Source organism: Delphinapterus leucas, chromosome 7, assembly GCF_059928025.1.
Source record: "Delphinapterus leucas isolate spDelLeu-1000000601 "Yukka" chromosome 7, BTC_Dleu_Yukka2, whole genome shotgun sequence".
Taxonomy (NCBI): Eukaryota; Metazoa; Chordata; class Mammalia; order Artiodactyla; family Monodontidae; genus Delphinapterus; species Delphinapterus leucas.
In genome coordinates, this window is record NC_143135.1 from 108,680,264 (window position 1) to 108,699,503 (window position 19,240).

At 62.2% G+C, this 19,240-nt stretch overlaps 1 protein-coding gene across 1 annotated transcript; it reads right to left on the reverse strand.

Annotated features, from left to right (window-relative positions):
* Nucleotides 1-1,550: 1,550 nt before the first annotated feature.
* On the reverse strand, nucleotides 1,551-9,854 carry B3GAT1 (beta-1,3-glucuronyltransferase 1). The gene is made up of 5 exons (XM_089915848.1): nucleotides 9,708-9,854; nucleotides 5,669-6,177; nucleotides 4,939-5,235; nucleotides 4,083-4,183; nucleotides 1,551-2,984 (listed from the first exon to the last, which is right to left on the reverse strand). Exons 1-4 carry the CDS (start codon nucleotides 9,817-9,819, stop codon nucleotides 4,097-4,099), a joined length of 1,005 nt encoding a protein of 334 aa, XP_089771974.1. The 5' UTR covers nucleotides 9,820-9,854; the 3' UTR covers nucleotides 1,551-2,984; nucleotides 4,083-4,096.
* Between the last annotated feature and the right edge of the window lie 9,386 nt (nucleotides 9,855-19,240).

Here is a 19,240-nt window from a genome sequence, read left to right on the forward strand (position 1 = left end):
GCCAACCTGCCTGCCCAGTGACCCCAGCTTCCTGTCCAAGCACCTTGGCAGGGAATGCCCTCTTTGTCACCCCGGCCTCCAGGTGCTGGGCATCTCAGGCTGCTCCCAGGCCGCCTCTGCCCTCACTCGGTGTGGAGGCCTCGCCCACGGGCCTTGGCAGCAGTCTCCACACTCGTTCTCTCCCACGTTCATCCCCGTCGGGGCTCCAGGCACCACTGTCCACTCACCTCTCCTGTGAGCGTAACAAGCACATGACCCCAAACTTACTGTCACGTTGTCCCCTGCAGTCTTCCCGGAGCAGTGGACACAGTTCTGTTCTGTTTTGGTTACTCGTGGCTGTACTTGCACCTCACATCCAGCCCATCAGCAAACCCCTGACCCGTGTCCAGAGCCCGCCCGCTGCCCTCTCGTCAGGGCTGCGCCTCGTCCGACTCACCGTTGTCTCGGGCTGCCTGCCCGTGTCCTGTTTGTTGGCAACACAGGAAGCGAGCGCTTCTTCTAAAAGGCCGGTTAGACTGGGTCCGTCCTCTGCTGCAAACCCTCCGACAGCCTCTCTTTCACTCCCTAGCTACAAGCTTCGCCCTGGTTCCAGAGCAGAGTGTCTGTGCCCCCTGCTCCCACGTGTGACCCACCCCCCGCTCCCAGTCAGCTGCCCTCAGTGGCCTGTTAGCTAAGCGCTCTCCCGCGGGGGGAGCTTCTCTTTCCTGGACCCAGTTCTCTGCACGTTGGCTCGGAGGCCACCTGGCCAGGGAGGCTTTTCTGACGGCCCAGGTGGGGTGCCAGCACCTCCCCAGCTGCACTCCGCCCCGCTTGCCTCATCCGTCACCTTGGAACTGATGACGGTTGTTGGAGCACCCTGGCCCCGGGCATCTGTGTCCTCTCCGGAGAGGGCAGCCCTGGGCAGGCAGAGCTTTGGCTTCCCGGCCCTGTGCTGTGCTGGGAACAAGGCGTGTCCCCCCAAGGCACCTGATGGTACAGGTTGGACGGTTAAATGAATGAGGAAAACTAAGGCAGGGCTGAGGAGGATTAAGACTGTTAAAAACCATATTTGACTTTTAATTTCAAAACAAATTAAATACAGTTAAATTAAAACAGACCCGATAGTGCAGCTTGGGGGCTCCACCTTCCCCGTCTCTGTCCTCCGGCCCCCACCCCGCTCCTGTACAGGGGGGAGCAGGGAACACACTGCGTTTGGAAAACAAACTGTAGCCATGGACCCAATTCTGATTCATAGCAAACTCATTCCCAATGAAGGTGAAAGCTGCAGTCCATCAGGGTTATAATTATAAATAAATACACATGCAGCTAAGAGAGGGTATTAGGTGAAAACAATAGAAGTAGCATCTGCCGAAAGAACAGAGGAACCCATGTTGTCGTTATCAAGTTTCCTGAAAACGAGCCCTGGGTTTCGGGCCAAGGTGGCCCAAGCCCAGCCAAGCTGACCCTGCGTTTGGGGCTGGTTCCGGCGAGTGAGGCAGAGTAGAGCCCTGCATGAGTTCACTTGCTCGACGGTGCCCGCCCTCGCCCACCCTCCCTTCCCCGCCACCCACTTGGTTCCCAGGCAACCATGGGTGTGGGACGTCCTGCAGGTGGCTCAGGGCCCTCAGGGACGTGAGCCCTCCCTCGAAGGTTTCGTGACTATGCTGAGGAGTTAAATCCACTTCAAAAACAGGCAGCCGATACTCCGTGAATGTTAGGTCGCTGGGCTGCGGCCCACTGCCCACCCACCCATGCACCCAGGAGTGGGCTCTCCATGGCCCGCAGACCCACCCCATGAGTCTAAGTGGAGTAGGGGCTATTAGCGGTTAAAAGTAAACACCTGTTCAGTGGGCTCAGGCCCTTCCTCTGCCTCCACAGGGGAGGAAAATTGTGCTTCCAAACGCTCAGGAGTGTGAGTGGAGACCGGCAGAGGGCTGGCCCCGTCGGGAAGCCAGGGAGACAGGCACCTCTCCTCCTGGCTGAGGGCCGCGCACGGTTCCTTGTCTGGGGCGGCCGGGCGGCCGGACATGAGGCCGGCTTGCTCTTCGCGCCCCCAGTTTAGGGAGGAGGGAGGTTTTACTTCCCACTCGGTGTGTAAATCGCATGATTTCCAAAGCAGTGTGTGCTCAGGTATCCTGCCCTCGGGGTCCAGATCATCTCTGCCCCCTTCCGTAAATCCCTCTGCTAATCCAGAGTCCCCCAGCCAGGGGCAGGGAGGAGCCCTGGGACCGCCCGGGCCCCTCCTCTCTCTTCCTGGCCCACCTGCTCCCTCGAGCCCCTGAGGCCTGTGGTTCTCATGGCTCTGGGTTGGGGGCTCCTGCCTCCCCAGTCCCAGCCCAGGCGAGGGGCCCGGAGCCCAGTGGGCGTTGGGGAGGTGCCGTGTGGTCTATACCCTGTGCTGGGTGGAGGGCCCACCTCCTTCCTTGCGCTGGGACAAGAGCCAGGGAGGGCGCTCTGCTCCTTCCACGAGGTTGAGGTATGGGGAGAGCAGCCCTCTGGCAGCCCGACTCCCCGCACACAGGGCTGGCCGCCTGCCGGGAGCACAGACAGCCTTACGCTCCGCAAGCAGGAGCCAGAGGAAAGCCGGCTGGAGGGGCTGCATCTCCTCGGAGCAGCTCGTTCCTGATGCCGGGGGTGGGGGCTGCTTGCCGTCTTTCGCAGTCCCTGGCCAGGTGTCCTGTGTGGTCGTGGGGCCTCGAGGGGGAGCCGGGGAGCCCTCTGCTGGACTGCTGGGGTCTTTTGCCCCCTCCCAGCCTGGCATCACTCCCGGGCTTGGGGCCCATGGTGTCTGCCCTGGCCGGCCCTGCCAGGGCAGATGGGACAGAACAACAGGTCTGGGGTTTCTGTGCTTTAGGGTCTCCGTCCTTTGTCCTGGCATCAGGCTGGTCTCTCTGAAGGCCCCAGAGTAGAAAGGAGGGTGACGGCGATTCCACAGGAGTCCGCCTCGGAGGGACCACCCGTGTGGGGAGCACAGGTGGCCAGGAGCAGGTCTGAGAAGGGGGCTCCTGTGACGGGGAGAAGAATGGGGGAGGCGTGAGGGAGCCGCTGGATCCTGGGCCCCTGAAGCGTCACCCAGGGGCTCCGCAGAACCCACCCCCAGGTCCCCACTGAGAGGCCGGGAGCAGGAGAGGCAGGGAGTGATGCTCTGTCCCGACACAGTCTCAGTGGCAGCGACTGAGGTGATTTTCTAAGTTCAGGGGACAAGATAAGCAGACCCCCTGTGGTCCCCTGTGGGCAGGGCCATTGCCCAGGTGATACAGAAGCTGCAGCCTGACTCCAAGACCAGAGGACAGAGGTGTGTCCCACTGTCTGAGCTCCCACCTCTGATGAGATCACAGAGAAGCTCATAGAAAATTCCTGGCTTTGCCAATCACCTGGCACAATTCACTTCAGCTTTACTCAGCCTCATTCCTTTGCCTCTAAAACACAGATGGAGCCTGTGACCTACTGCAATACAGGGTTTTAACCAAATAAAGGGACTTCCCCGGAGGTCCAGTGGTTAGGACTCTGCGCTTCCACTGCAGGGGGCATAGGTTCGATCCCTGGTTGGGGAACTAAGATCCTGCATGCTGCGTGGCTCGGCCAAAAAGAATCAAACAAATAAAAATAGCAACACTTAGGCAGGACTTATGTGCCAGACTGTTCCTGGTGCCTCAACAACCCATTCTGCAGGTGAAGAAACTGAGGCCTACAGAAAGAAAGGTCAAACCGAGGAAAGTGGTAGCTTGGGAGTCAGGCCAGGCTCCTCGGTCCACGCTTTCACCAGGACGGAGGAGGAACCTGCAGGAGACAGAGCCTGGGCGGGTCCACACAGCAGCGCCTCATAAGGGGACCGGCTGGTGGCCAGGATAACAGTGGTGATGACAGGGAGCTGTCACCAGGCGGTGCCTGGAAGGTGAGGCCTTCCAAGCAGCTGGTGGTAGAACCACCCAGCCACGGGGGGAGGCTGGCGCCTGTCGACTTCAGCTACGCCTCCTGAGACTCCACGGGGCATTTGCTCTGACCTTCATGATTAAAGACTAAGAGGAAAAGTCTTGGCAGATTTACTCTGCATCCAAGCTTGGGTGGCCCGCCCAGTGCGTCACCTGCCTGCATCCCCCTACCTGTGTCCTGGGGCTCAGATCTCCACCATGGGGTCAGTGAAGCCTTTTTTCCCCTCGTTCACCAGCACCGGCTTCTCAGTCCGTGTGTGCCAGACCAGGATCTGTGTGTTCAGAGACGTGAGACCACATGGGGCAGGCCCCTGACCTCGCCCTCCCACCCCTGCCCCCTCTCCTTCTGCCCTTGTTCCAGCAAGATTTTCTCCATCGTTCTTTATTTCTAACTACCCCCTCATTCTTGCTTTTTGTACATAGGCTGCATTCAAAATATCTGTTGGAAACAGAAAGTCTACAGCTACAGAAAAGAGACAAACAGGTCTCAAGGTTTCCTCTTGCTTCTCATCCTCCCTTGCATTTCTTCATGGGTCCAGAGGGAGAGAGTTCTGGGACCTTCAGCTCAGCTAAGTGACAGCCCAGGCCCTGGCTGGAGAAGTCCAAACTTGAAGCAGCGTGTGTGTGTGTACATGTGCATGAACATGTATGTGTGTGTTGTGCATACGCACACCCATGTATGTTCCATGCATGCGTGTATGCGTGCACATGCATATGTATATGTGTGCCCGTGTCTGTGCATGTGTGTGCACACATGGAGGTGTGTCTGGCAGGAGAGTCGTGGAGCCCAGCTGCTTCGAGGTGAGGGAGGGGTTCAGTCCTGGGCTCTGTCTTGCCAGTCGCCCCTTCCTGCTCCCCCACCTGCCATTACCGTGGCTCCTGAAGGGCGATAAGCTGCCGTCTTGGGAAGCTGGTTCTCCTTCGCAGGCTGTCTGGGGCCCTATTTCCTTCTCCCTGATCTAGAGGGAGGGCTCTGTGGGCTGGAGAAAGCTTGCATCGCAGCTGTCAGCTCTGCTGAGGGTCTTACCTTGGTGCAGTTGGCCGCCTTGGGCTCCAGGTCACCGAGGGTGACAAGTTCTCGCAGGAGGCTGCTTTCTTGGTAGCCTCCCTTCACGCCGCGGAGCTTGAAGTAGGCCTGGCTTCGCTGCAGAATGAGCCGCAGGTTGACCGCAAACCCCGCCATGTCTATTGCAAACGGCCGGTGGGGGTCGAACACAGTCTTCCAGCCGACCACCTTCCCGGCCCCATTGACCCTCGGGGCCTCGTACCGAAGGCCGCCGACGAAGGCTACGGGCCACACGGACACCCGCCTGGTGCTGCGCATCTACAGAAGGAGAAGGGTCAGGGCGCCTGGGCAGGGATGGGAGTCAGGGCACCCGGGCTGCTCGGGGTGGGCATCCGCCGAGGAGCACGCCTGGGCTGTGGGCAAGGCCACCCCTCCAACCAGCTGATACTCGCCTTGTCACGTGACCTGCCCTCTTTGTCCTTTGCTGCAAAACTTCTGTCTTCCCAATTTAGAGTCTGAAATGACTCCTTCCCCCCCATCCACTGTCGTGACTCCCAGACCCGGAGGACACTCAGAGAGTCGACAGGGAACCCCCTTTCCCTGTCCCTCCACTGGAAGCCCTCGTGCAGACAGTGCCCGGAAGCCAGGGCTGCGGCCGAGGCCAATCTCCTCCCCCTTCGCCAGCCGGGGCTGAAGGCCGCGCCGGGTCCGCACCCTCCCCGGGCCCCATATACGTCCACGAAGCACGCACCTCCTCGAAAACCTCCAAGCTGTAGGTGTTGTCGTCGTCCGCGAAGTACACGACGCCGGGCTGGCTGGAGTTGCGTGGGAAGGTCTCACGCAGCCAGCGCAGGGCCAGGTTGCGCTGCATGGTGCCCCGCGGGATGCGCGGGTCGCGCGCGTCCCCGCGCAGCTTGTAGTTGCGCGGCGTCTCCACGTGCAGGTGCGTGTAGTTGAGGCCGGTGTCGCGCAGGAGGCGCGCGGTCAGCGGCGTGCGGCGCGGCGCGTCCTCCACCACCAGCCAGTGCAGGTTGGGCACGTGCAGCAGTGTGTTGGCCAAACGCGTCAGCTCAGCCTTCTGTACCGGACGGCTGTAGGTGGGCGTCACCACGTGGATGGTGGGCAGCGTGTCAGACCAGGGCGGGGGCCGCGTGTACACGTACTCGGTGCGCACCACCTCCACGATGTCGCGGTCGGACATGCAGTACTCCCTGGGGTCCACGCCGGGTGGCGCCTCGCGTCGGGGATCGCTGCCGTCATCTGCGGGTTGGAGGGGGGGCGGTGTGGGCAGCTCCGCTGCAGGTACCTCGGCCCCCCCGCCCCACGCAGCTCTCCTCTGCTCCACCCGCGGGAACGTCAGCGCATCCCTGCCTGGGGCCCTGTGGGCTGAAGCTGGCGGTCAAGGCTGCTTGCCTGACATCCTCCCCTGGGTTTTGCTAGTTCTGACTCCCGAGATGACACAGAAATAACCTCTCCCTCCTTCTCGCATTTGACAGCTCTGTAGCTATTTGAGGGCAGCTGGCCAAATTCCAAGATTGCATCCGCGGCCAAATTCCAAGATTGCATCCGCGGTTCGGGTTTTATGTGACAAAGTGTCCTCTCCTCACCACCCTATACCCTTCTCACCTGGCCAAAGCTGACTGCACTGCCTCGCACAGGCTGGGGCTGCAGAGCCCCAGGCACTGCCTCCCATGCCGGAGGGCAGTGTTAGTGCTGTCGTGGCTACAACAAACCGTGGAACCGGGAATCTGCGGTTACCTCGCCCCGATTTTTCACAAACCCTGGAGTCAAGCGGGGCTTACTTAATCCAGCTTCTGAATCTTGGTGCAGAGTATCTGATACTTAACTACTGCATTTTCTTCTAGGGTGTTGCCCATAGCTGGCAAGATAATTCTGAACGCTGTGCCTGTCGCCGCTGACTTTATTCTCACATTTGTGCAAAGGGGCAGAGGGCGGAGGCCCATCTCAGCTCTTCTGGGGTTTGGTGTCTGTCCCCTAATCTGCACTGTCCGCTCACACTCTCTCAGCCGCCTGGAACCCTGCCTGCCCCACACCCAGCCGAGTGTGCCCAGGCGCCCCCAAGGACCCCGGGAGAGGCGTGTGTGAAACCTGGCAGAGGCTTCATCAGTGATACACCCACAGGGATGAGAGCCCCTCTCTCCGGAAGGCACCCTGCGCCCGCTGGGGCTGCTCTAATGACCAAGCTCTCTCTTGCATCCTGGACATTCTCCCCATGGGCAAAGCCAGCAGTCCTCTCATGAGGGGAAATCAGCCTATGGGTATTCTTTTTTTTTTAAATGGTGTTGATTCATATCTTTTTAAAAAAATGTTTACTTACTTTAAAAAAATTATTTATTTAGGCTGCGTTGGGTCTTTGTTGCTGGGTGCGGGCTTTCTCTAGTTGCAGTGAGCGGGGGCTACCCTTCATTGTGGTGCATGGGCTTCTCATTGTGGTGGCTTCACTTGTTGCATAGCATGGGCTCTAGGGTGCTCAGGCTTCACTAGTTGTGACATGCGGGCTCAGTGGTTGTGGCTTGCGGGCTCTAGGGCGCAGGCTCAGTCGTTGTGGCGCATGGGCTTAGTTGCTCCACGGCATATGGGATCTTCCCGGACCAGGGCTCGAACCCGTGTCCCCTGCATTGGCAGGCGGATTCGTAACCACTGCGCCACCAGGGAAGCCCCCACGGGTATGCTTGTTCTTAAAGAGTCCCTTCTCTCTGAGGTGTGTCTTCCTGTTTGAAAGATTGTGGGCCCCTCACTGCTCTCACACCATCTCAGCAGGAGGTGGCAAGTGTCAGAGGACAGACCTAGGGATCTGAGTGCCTGGGCTCAGACCCTGCGCCACTCTGTACTAACCATACGGCCGTGAGCAGGGTGCTTGGCTTCTGGTGCCTCAGTTTTAGAAACTGCAAAATGGAGCCAATACCTGCATCTTCTTTATCGAGTTGCATGTGGGTTAAAGGGCTCGTAACTCTGCCTCGAGGCTCACCATCCCTGGTAAGCGGCCCTGTTCCTCATGGCTTCTTGCAACTATGGAAAGGATGGCGTGAGTGGTTACCTGCAGGGGGCGAAGTGGGGTCCAGCCAGCTGCCGCCCCCTCCCTCCTTCCCATGGTTCTTGTTAGCCCGGGTGCTGGCATGGGGTTGGACGCTGGGCACCGAGGGGCGGGGACACACGTGCTCCTGCCTCTCAGGGAGCTCCCAAAGGCCAACCAGACATCCACGACGAGACACACAGTGGTAGTGGGAGCCTGCGCCTGGGCCATGGGTGCAGGGTCGGAAGACTAGCGCAGATGCAGGTGGCCAAGGGCACTTGCAGGAGGAGTTTTGGGTCAGACTGTGAAAGACAACAAGCTTGAGGAGAGCAGCTTCTGACCAGGGTATAAGTAAAGTTTAGTTTATCCTGCCGTGAGTAAAGTTTTGGAAACCAAGGCCCGGGAAGGACACTGAGAGTCCCTCTCCCTCCCTGTCCCTTTCTGCCGCTCAAATCACCCCCCCTCCGGCAGGTCTGTGCCCTGGTACATTCTCCGTGCCTACAACAGGGCTGGGTCAGGGCTTCTGCCGCCTTTGGGTCCTAAGGCCTCCCTAACTTCCTTTGCTGCTGCCTTCGTTCTGTCTTGGCTGCTCTGGGGAGAGTGGATGCCAGTTCTCTGTCCTCAGGCAGGAAGGGCAGTGCTGAGCGAAGCAGTCTGGCGTCTCTGACCCCAGAGCCCTGCCGAGAATGGAAGCCACGTGGTATTATGTCCCTTTACATGTGGTAAATGTAGTGATGTGCTGTTGGGTGACAACTCTAAAATGATAAGCGCCAGGGACTTCCCTGGCGGTCCAGGGGTTAGGGCTCGCACTTTCACTGCCAGGCCCCGGGTTCAATCCCTGGTCGGGGAACTAAGGTCCCACAGGCCCAGCAGCATGGCCACAAAAAAAAAAAAAAGTAAGCACCAAGGAGAGGTGCTGGATTGGGAGGAGGACAGCTCCAGGTGCCCCAGCAGGCAGTGGGCATTTAGCCATCTTCAGCCTGGCCCTTCCTCACAGAAGCCTCAGGACCCACCGGGGCTGAGCAGGCCCCAATGTGTAACTGTGGAGCAGCCCAGCTTCAGACTGTGGCTCTTGGCCCTGCCTGCACCCAAATCACCGATTCCCAGCATCCCCCCACCCACCCCAGTCCTGTCAGCTTGCTCCCTGGGACGTGCCTGGGCACCTCTGTGTTTCATCAGGCTCCCCGGGCTCCCATGGGAGAAGGGCTCGAACAGAGAGCGGGGGAGTGTGGGACTGGAGACTGGCCGTGAGGGGCAGGCGCGGGGGGATGCGCACGTGTACGGGTTTGGGGCATAGGGGGCCCTGGTGTGAGAGGGAAAAGCTCTGGGCTGGGAGCCAGACGAAGCCAGTTCTAACCCGGCTCCGGGGGACTTGCCTCTGTCCAGCCTATTTTCAGCAGTTGGCACTGGATCAGGGCTTCCTGGCCAGGAAAAGAGGAGCGAACAACACACTCGCCCTGAAAGGTTTTAAACAACGCAGTCCGGGAATCCTGGCCACCCACCCCTGAGCCCTCCCGGGGTGCACGTCCTGGGAACAGGTGCAGAGTTGCCCCGTGAGTCTGTGCCTGTATGTGTGGCATCATCAGAGCCCCAAACGGGCCAAGACCCCCCCACCCCACCCACGAGGGTACAGTCATCAGCCTGGCTCGTCCTCGGTTCCCCAGCTACCGAGCGGGTGAGAGTCAGGACTCCAGAAGCCCTGGCTGTGGTCACCCCATCAGCAAAGCCCGGCAGGTGGGGCCGGGTGGGGGCTCACCCTTGTGTGCGGCGAGCAGGGGCGCGATGGTGCTCTGGTGCCACACGGTGACGAGCAGCGTCCAAGGCAGCACGATGAGGAAAATCGCAAGGATGTCCCGTCTCTTCGGCATCTCCAAGGCTGGCTGGGCCCACAGCTCCTCGTTACCTGAGCGACGGCAGCGGACGGCGGCGAGCACAGGGGAGAAAAGAACAGGAATGGGCCGGGTGGGCCAGGCACGGGGCAGCGGGAAGCTGAATGCTGGCCAGCAGGCCTGACCACGCTCACAACCCACCCATTGCCGAAGCAGGTCTGCGGAGTCCGGCCCTACCGGAGTCTGGTGGGTGTTGCCTTCTGAGGTGGGTCAGGAACCCTGCGGGGTGGACACCTGCAAGAGAGAGCAAAGGTGGCGGCCAGAGACCTGGGCAGAACGGGCCCCCGCTGGCCGGCTCGGGACGCACAGCATCGTGTTTTCAGGGTGGAGCCTGGCTTCTGCCAGTCCGTGGGGTGTGGCCAGCCTCTGTCCTCACAGGTGGCGGTGGGTGCTGTCCACTCAGGGTTCAGACACACCTGCCTGGGTTTAACCCCAACTCACTTCTGTGCCTCAGTTTTCTCATCTATGAAATGGGCGCCTTCAGCACCTACTTCCCAAGGCTTCTGGGAATTAAATGCGTTAACACCCGTGGAGCCCGTGGGCTGGCACCAGATGGACACAGCAAGCACTCGGAACGAGTCAGCAGCTGTGATGGTCACAGGCTTGTGCCCAGATGGTTATTTCACAGCCTGGATTAAGGAGTGGACCTGGACAGGATCTATTCTTGTGAAGCCCCCGCAGAGGTAGGGCGGAGGCCGGGCGCTGCAGCTGGGCGTCAGCCAGGAGATATGCTCCCGGTAGGACTGCCATGTCCCAGGGAGACGGCACTCAAATGGCAGCAGCAGGGGCTCCAGGAGCTCCAGGAGAGGTGCCCTGTGGGTAGAGTTCCCCTCTGGCCTGGCTGCCCACGTGCCAGGAGACAGGCGCTCAGCCTCCGGACCGCCATGGAAACTGTCACATCCCAACGTTCACCTTCCTCCTCACTTCTGAGCTGAGTGCCGTGCAAGATGCAGCTGGGGTCCACACGGGGAGGCGTGAGGGAGGACAGCCATGGGCGGCCCTGGCCTGTCCCGGTGTGTGGGCCACCCCAGTGCCCAGCACCGGCACACCGAGCCCCCGAGGCCGCTCGCTGCCCACCCAGCCCCCCGCAGACGCGCATCCGTCCCCCGCGGAGCTGAGAGCCAGGGCTGAGCAGGACCTGGGCTCCTGTTTTGGAGACAGTGCGTCCTCCTCCTTGCCTGGTCCTCTCTCTGCCAGCAGTCCCCATGCCTGGTGCAAGAACCGTGTTGTCTTCCAGTGACGGGCACTGTGGTCTCCCGGGGTGGCCCCGCTGCCCCTGCCACCCCTGGCTCCACAGCCTCCTTGGAGTCAGATGGTGCACGGCCCGCCCCCCTGCCACCGGGGTTAAACGGTGCAGGCACAGAGCAGGGAATGATCCTGGGGTGCGAGCTGTCTCCTCCACACTCCTTGTCGTGGCCTGAGCAGGTGGGAGCCCAGAGTCCCACCCAGGATGCCTGTCTGGGTCTCCTGTGCTGCGTGAGCTCGTGCTACCTCCCCGCCCAGCCCCTGCCCTGCTCCAAGGCCACAGGCAGGGCTGCGAAGGGCTGAGTTGGGGCCTCGGTTTGGCGGGGCTGTCTCAGGCCACGTGATGGGGATCAGAGGCGCTTCCAGTAGGGCTGGCTGGGAGGTCTCCTCTGGTCCTGTGATCGCCCTGGAGCTTTTCCAGGCATCCTGGTCTTGGGGAGGCTCTGGTTCTGGCAGGGAAGCCGTGGGGAGCTGGCCTGCCCTGGCACTCAGGCAGCTGCGCTGGGGCAGCCTCCAGCCTCCGGCACCTGCCCCTCCCTCGGCCGCCCGGGCTGCAGTTTGAGCAAAGAACAGCTGGTGGGGAGCATTTGTGGGGCCAGAGATGCACTTGACACTCCACGTTCAGTCTTCCCAACGCCTAGGCCGCAGGCGCTGACCTCGACCCCTTCCACCTGGAGTTTGCAGAAGCCGTGAGTGTCCGCGTCTTGTCCAAGTCACCGTCGGCGTGCAGTGGAGCCAGACCTGAATCCGGGCCCTTTGGGTCTGAGCTGCATCAGGAGCTCGGGAAGGAGGGTCAGGCCCCAGAGCCCCTTCCGGGAGGCCCCCTGCAGGGCCCAGCACCCCCCTGGGGGGAGCAGGAGGGGTACTAGGAGAGGAAGGGGGGCCGTGGACACCAGGGCCTTGGAGGGAGGCTCTGATCCCATCTGCTCTATCTGGTCAAAACTTCTATGAAAGGAAGGGGGTGGGGCGGGCAGAAAAGCTCTAAAAATAAACTTAGCCATAAACCCAGTTGTGCATTAATTACTCTGGAAGCCATTAAGGCTTGAAAACCCCATAACTTTAATGGAGGCTATTATAAGCATAGCAGCAAAATCATGGAGCGAATTACCAGGCGGTTATGAAGCAGAGCAGGGAGAGCCCCCAGCCTTGGAGAGCACCAGCTGGCCAGCAGGGGGCGGGTCTGAGGGAAATGGGGCCTGGGCTTGGGCATCAGGGAGCAGAGGCCTGGGGGGACCTGGGCTGGGAGCAGCGGAAGCTACCCCAGACCCAGAGGCCCAAGTGTGAGACGGGGCTGCAAGGATGACCACTGGCCTCGGCCCACTTTTCCTGCCTGGCCCTGGACGGGTGGCGGGCAGCCTGCCTGTGGTCCAGGCTCAAGCAGCCGCAGACCCAGGGCCGCCCTGGGCCCTTGGTGGCCACGGGCAGAGGAGTCAGTGCAAAGATGGAGGAGGGGCTCGGCCGCACCCAGAGCCAGGAGGAGGGGTGCGGCAGGGAGACTGCGGTGCTTGAAGCGAGGTCCTGCCGGCGAGAGCGAGGGTGGGGCCCGGTGTCCGCCGAGGCCAGGACTCCCCGCCAGCCACCGCAGTTCGTGTCCGTGACTGGCCCCCGCCGCCCAGCCCCTCAGCAAGTGCAGACGGGGGGCCTCGGCTGGACACAGACAAGGCTGCGCCGAGGGGCGTGTGAGCCCCATGGGACGGCACAGGGGACGTGAGGGGGCGGGACAGTGCTCTGGCTGCTGCCCCCGGGGCCCCTGCTTGTCCTCCTCGGCCTCCACCCTCATCTCCACACACAGGGCTGGACTGGGAGGTTCTTATGAAGTTTCAGTTCTGCCATTTTAGCACCTTGAGGTTAAGACAGGGCTCTGGTGAGAAAACGGGGTCGGGTGGCATTCAAGGCCAAAGTCAAAGCAAGAGGCCAGTGTAACAGCTGATTCATGGGCCAAGCAGCCCTGGAGACTGGCCACGTCTGGGGAGACCTAGTTATAGGAATTTGCCTATGGGTTTTAGGGTGTCATGGGTTGTGAGAACCAGGGGGTGTCTGGGACCCAGATGGGGGGCCCCGATGTGTCCAAGGCTGGGCTGCAGCCGGGCAGGCTGGACAGGAGAGGCTGGGCCTGGGGAGGCAGGGCCAGGACAAGGTTGGCTTCCAGGCTGGACGATTCCAAATGCATGGATAGGCTGCCTCCTGCGCTGCAGGATTCAGACGAAAACCTCACCCGCGTCCCAGTACCTGCAGAAGAGGCTGGTTTAACTCCATTCAGCAAATATTAGTTCAGCATCGGTGGTGGGCAAGGCCCTGCTGGATTCCCTGGACCACACGACAGCAGGGAAAGCGGCTTCACACGGCTCCGTCCCATCCCTCGGGGAGGTGCTGCGGAGATGGCGTGTGCATGTGTGTGGCGGAGGTCAGTTTCACACAGACCACCCCAGCCCTCGCCTCTGGAGCAGGGTAGGAGCCGTGGTGCCCATAAGCCCAGGACGGTGGCGGTCACAGGAGGCCGCGGGGTGAAGAGTCCTTCAAGGTGATGCGGACACTGCACGTGTCCCGACAACTGCACGATCAGCGGTCCTGTCCCCGACCACACGCTCTTCACTGGCCAGCGTGGCACTGCCCGCTTGGGAAGCGGGGCTGAGGCCTGTCCTGGGAGCTCGCCACCCTCTGGGAGTCGCCCCGCTGGGCACACCGCCTTTGGCCTCAGCGACGACTTCTCGGAAGTGATCCAAGACCTTGGGACACTCGGTGAGGAACCTGCGCCGCATCCTTTAGAATTGTGATGTTTCCCACCAATCTTCACCTCATTTGGAGAACGTTTTCCCTAGACTCGCCTCATGGAATCTTCTGAGAGCATTCAGCTTAGTTTTCCTAGGAACGACACATTTCTTTCTTTCCAGCTCGTGTTTCTTGGTTTATGTCATATTCCGTGATGATGAGAACAAGCAGAAACTGTTGCAAACAGGCTGGGAACCAACATTATGGACTCTTGGATCACTGACCGCCAGAGGGGACCCCCAGCCCCCTGAGGACATCGGTCCTGAGTCACTGGAGGAGAGGTGGTGAGGAGAGCACTGCCGTACCCGGGAGGAAAGAAACGGGCCCGACACTGGGAGCCTGAGTCCCGCTGGGGCCGAGCAGATGTCAGGGCCCGGGTTGTGGGGGGCTGGGTGGTGGTGTGAGAGGACGGGCGGGGGTGCCAGGGGCTGCAGGAAGCAGGACACGGGGAGGGGTTAACAGCAAACAGCAGGAGGGTGCGGTTAGGGCTCCAGTTCTACCCTCCAGCCCCAGACAGTGCCCGGGAGGGAGGCTGGACGCCGTCCCCGAGACCTGCAGGGGCCCTAATGGGATCAAGGGATTAGTATTGATCCTGCGGCCGCTGCTCAAGATAAGCCAGATGCCAGAGCTAACCAGCTCCTGTCCAGTCAATCCGCACTCCATTAACCGGCCCCAGGCCTCTCCTCCCTGGCCACTGCACCCACAGTGGCTCCACGGGGGAGGGGGCAGGACACGGGGCCTCTCCACCCACCATCTCTGTCTGCTTCCCCGCAGGGGACTGGACACAGAGGGGTCCACAGCTCCTTCCACCCACGAGGAGGGCGTGATGCCCAGGAGGGCTCAGGGTTGGCCCTGCAGCTCACAGCCCTGCCCTGGGCAGGTGGGATTCATTTCTTCATAAAGCCGGTCCTTTATCTCCACAGCAGCCTGTGGGGCAGGCAGGGAGGTTTCATACCCATTGTACACTTGAGGAAACCAAGGCTTGGAAGGGCCCAAGGTCCTGGAGTCAGCGGAGCTGCTCACATCCAGGTGCCCCATGCACAGTGCCTCCTGCCTGCAGGCCGGCCCCCCTAGGGCCAACCCCAGGAAGGGGCTCCCCAGCGGGCTTTCACGGTGGGGGCTGAGAAGGAGGGGTGGCTGGGCCCTGGGGGTCCTGCATCCTGGACCCCAAGCCTCGCGCCATCTCGTTCCCTTCTCGCCAGGAGACCAGGCCCCGGCTGGGGCAGAAGGACGTCAGCTCAGCTCGGGCGGAACAGCTTTGGGTTTCTTCTGCCCAAGAGTCAGGAAACACAGTTCATCGGTCGTCTGTCTGAGGTGGTTCCCTCGTTTTCTTTCTTGGTTTTTCAGATATGGCCTTGGGATCAGGTTTGGATTCTTAGTAAAGAGTGAAAATGGGGGTCTGGTCTGCGTGGTCCCCCCTGCATCACTGCAGGACTTTGAACGGAACAAGCTCTCAGCCCCAGTGGGTTTACTGGAGTTCCTAAATCAGTGGCATGGTCTTTGGGCAGAAGGGCGTCCACTCGTCCCACAGCCTCCCTGCAGGAGGGCTTCATCTCGGGAGTTTCCTGCTGCTGCTCTGGGCTGGGCCTGGAGCACACGGGTGACCCGCGGCTTGGCTCAAGGTGGGGACAGCGACCAGAGGGACACAGACCGGATGGAGATCTGCACCGTCTGACAGTGGCCGGCTGGGCCGAACGCCCCCTGTGAAGAGCCACCACGCAGAGGGTCTTGGGGTGGCCGTGCAGGGCTGGGCGGGGAGGGCACCCAGCAGGGAGGTGCTGACGGGAGCCCTGGGCAGGCGGGCAGAGAGTGGCACGGCCGCGATCCTCCCCTGGTGGTAGGGGGGGCAGTAAGGGCGGGCCCGGCTCTGCCATCTGTGGACTGGGGAGCGGCCCCTGCATGGAGTCCAGCTTCTGGCCCTCGGCTTGGCCTGGGGCTGGGGGAGGCTTGGTCTTGGCAGGAGCTGCCTCCCCGACCCCCTCTTCCCCCTTCCTCCCTGTATCTCTGTCCCTGCCCCCTTTTGGCAACCGCGCCAGCTTTTAAGAGAACGTCACTGTCCCCAAGACAAGCGCCCCTGTGTTCTCCTGCAGCCGACCTGTGGTCACGTGCTTACAGCTCTAACCACCCACTTCTCTTCCATCTCCACCTTCCGTGGGTCAGGAGCCCAGCCGACATGCGGGGTCCCCTGCGCAGGGGCTCCTGGAGGGCTGAACGGGGTGCGCTTGCTTCCACGGCCGGGGTTGGGGGGCGGCAGAGGCCACTGCCCCAAAGTCACAGGACCGTGGGCGGCACTGCCCTCAGCTCCCTGCCCCGTGTCCTCGGCCAACACGGTCACCCACACTCTGGGACAGCAGGGAGGGCACCCGGGGCAAGTCTGCCGCCGGGACGCGTCCTCCAGGACACTGTGAGACCGCAGGAGGGACAGCCCATCACCTTGACCACGTTCTCCTGGTCACAGGCGTGTCCACACTGAAGGCGTGGACAGCGGGCGTCAGAGGTCACGGGGACACCTCAGGGCCTGTCCAGCACAGCAGGGAGGTCACGTCACTTCCCGACCTCAGCTCCCGTCTGGCCACGCAGCCGGCACACCCGAGGGGCTCCCCGTGGCCTCCCCCTCCCCCTGCCTGCTCTGGCCTCAGTCCCCTCCTCCAGCCTGGAGCTGTTCTGTGTCTGGAATGTTCCACGGACACCTTAAACACAGCAGAGACCCCACCGTCATCTTCCTCCCAGAGCAGCTCCATCTTCGTCCTCGTCTCGGCGGCCAGCACAGAAATCCCGGGCTGTTGCCACTGCTCCCTGCATCCGCCGGGCCGCGCCCGGATGCCGGTCCAGGCCTGCTCTTTCCTCCACGGCCTCCCATCGAGATCTGTCTGCACAGCCCACCCCACTGCCTGGCCCGCCCCCCTGACGTGCCCTCCCCAAGACCTCCTGAGTCCCCCTCCGTAGCATCTGAGGCGCTCGGCTGTGCTGCCTCACCCACCACTAACTGCATCCTCTCTGCTTCCCTTCCACCTCCTGCCACCACCGTCCCTGACCCCACGTCCAGCCCAGCGCCTTCCCTCCCTGCAGCGCTCGTGAGAGCTCTGGACGCTGGCAGACCTGCCTTGGTCCATCGGACGGTAACTCCCCTCCCACCCCGAGGTCTGGGCCAGCCCCGGGGGCACAGGTCTCAGGCCGAGTCCAGAGACCCAAAAACCAAGCCAGCCCGGCCCTCACGGCCAGCATCCCCTCATGTCCTTCCTCTCTGTGGCCTCTGACCCCCGCTGCCCCCTTTGCCAGGCCTCTGCCATGGCCCAGCGTGGGGGCCTGTGTGTCCCTGGGCCCGCTGGCTGCCACAGGGTCCTTGCCCTGTGGAGCCCCGAGTACCAGCTTCGTCACTGTGCCCCCACCCCCTGCCCGCTTGACTCCATCCGACTGGCCCGACGGCAGCGGCCGCGGCACCTGCTCTCCCTCCTCCTGGACGTGGAATTTGTAGTTTCACTCAGGAGTGCGGCTGGGGCCGAGTCCATCCTGCGAGCTCCACGGGGCCACCCTCTCTGGGTGACGTCACGGGGCTGCCCGTTCACGGCTTCACACACGTGTGCATGCATGTGTGCTCGTGGCCAGCACCCTCTCTAAATGAGTGCACACGTATCTGTGGGCCCACGCGTGGGTCTCCAGTCAGCCAAAGAAGAGCCCTCGAGCTGACCCAGGTGGGCTTCTTTGTGCCCGCGGCACGATCCCGGGGAGCAGAGCGCTCCACTCACGGCTCCGAGGACCGTCTCCCTGCCCCCCCGCCTGTCCCCCGCCCTCCCGTGCCACAGGCTAAGCAGCACCGGCAGGCAGGCCACCCTGGCACAGGCCGAGGCCCCGCCCGATTCCAACACGGTCACAGCAAACGCCCTGGACTGAACACGCCAACCTTTCCCGCCAGCGCCCAGCTCGCTGCATCGCCCAGCATCCTGTGAGGGGTGGGGCAGCTTGGGACACAGTGACACCCACCGGATCAGGCCAGTGCCTGTGGGGGCAGGAGCCGCGGGCTCTGCAGATTCTGATACGAGACGGACGGCGGGGCTGGGGCACCAGACGAGCAAAGCCAGCAGCTTCTAGTGGACCAGGGTGGCAAGAGCCACCGGGCGGCCGGGCGGGCCTCCCCACCTGCCCGGCCGCCCAGCATGGGTGGGAGCAGTGCGCTCCCCGCCGAGGCTGAGGGCACCAGAGCTCGAAGACTGTAGGACCCTTGAACCCTGGGCTCCGGGAGCTGGGGTGGTGCAACCGGGTCTCCTTGACCCCCCTCCACTGGGGAGGCCCAGGGAGGCTGAGAAGGGCCCAGGGCTGCACTGCCTGGTGGGTATGGAGTGCTGGCTGCAAGGACGGTCCACAGCGTGGAGGCTGGCACAGGTCCTGGTGACCCTGGCTGGCCAGTGAGCAGGGCATGTGGTCTCAGCAAGGCCAGGGGACCAGAACTAAGCAGGCTGGGTAACCTGGAGGTTCTGGCCCTGGAACTGAGGGTGTGACGCCCGGCTGGGCCAGGACAGCTGTGCAGGGCCGTGGGCGAGGCTGGGATTCGGATGCCCTGGAGGGGTGTGAGCGGCCGAAGGCAGTCTGTCCCCACTGCACCGTCTCCTGCCCCCGGGCTGTGCAGCCGCCATTTCCTCTGGTGCTGATGGCGAGCGGTTTGGGGTGGGATGCTGACCGGGGGAGACCACCTGGAGCTCTGCGCCCCTGGCCATATCCCTCCCCCTTCGCAAGCTTTCCCAGGCCTGAGCGTTCAGCGTCCACACAGCGAACGGCCAGCCCGTATCCTGCGGGAGCTTGTCGGTTTTCGTGTCTGTCCGCAGCCCCCAAGCCATGGACTCCTCTGGATCCACCCCAGGCCCGGGCCAGACACGGAGCAGGGGCTGCACCAGTGTCCCTGTGACTGAGTCCCTCCTCGGCGACTCTTACCAGGCCACTCTGCGATCAAATGAGGGGTCCATGGAAAACACTATCACGGCGCCTGGCCCACAGGGAGCACCACGAATGCTGGGCGACGTCAACTGTAATAGAAATTATAGCAGCAACCATGTTGTTTGAATCCAGCCAAGTCCAAGTGTCTGGAAGAGAAGGGGAAGCCAGGGCACCTCAGCTCCCCCCCGGGTCAGCATTGACCGGCCTCTGGGCAGTTCTTCTAGCAGATTCCTCCCTCCCAAGGACAAGGCTGTGCCGAGGAGGGCGGTCCACGGGGCGTGGGCTCCGTGGCGGTGTGATGAGCGGGACGTCTGGGCTCCTGGCTGCGGGCTGCCTGCCGTGGGCTCACGCAGCTCCCTGGGCGGGCACCGCTTTTCTGTTCCTCTTTTACAGATTTGGAAACTGAGCTGGGCCTGCCCTGGTGTTGGGACACCTTCCTGTCCCCCCGCATTAGTCC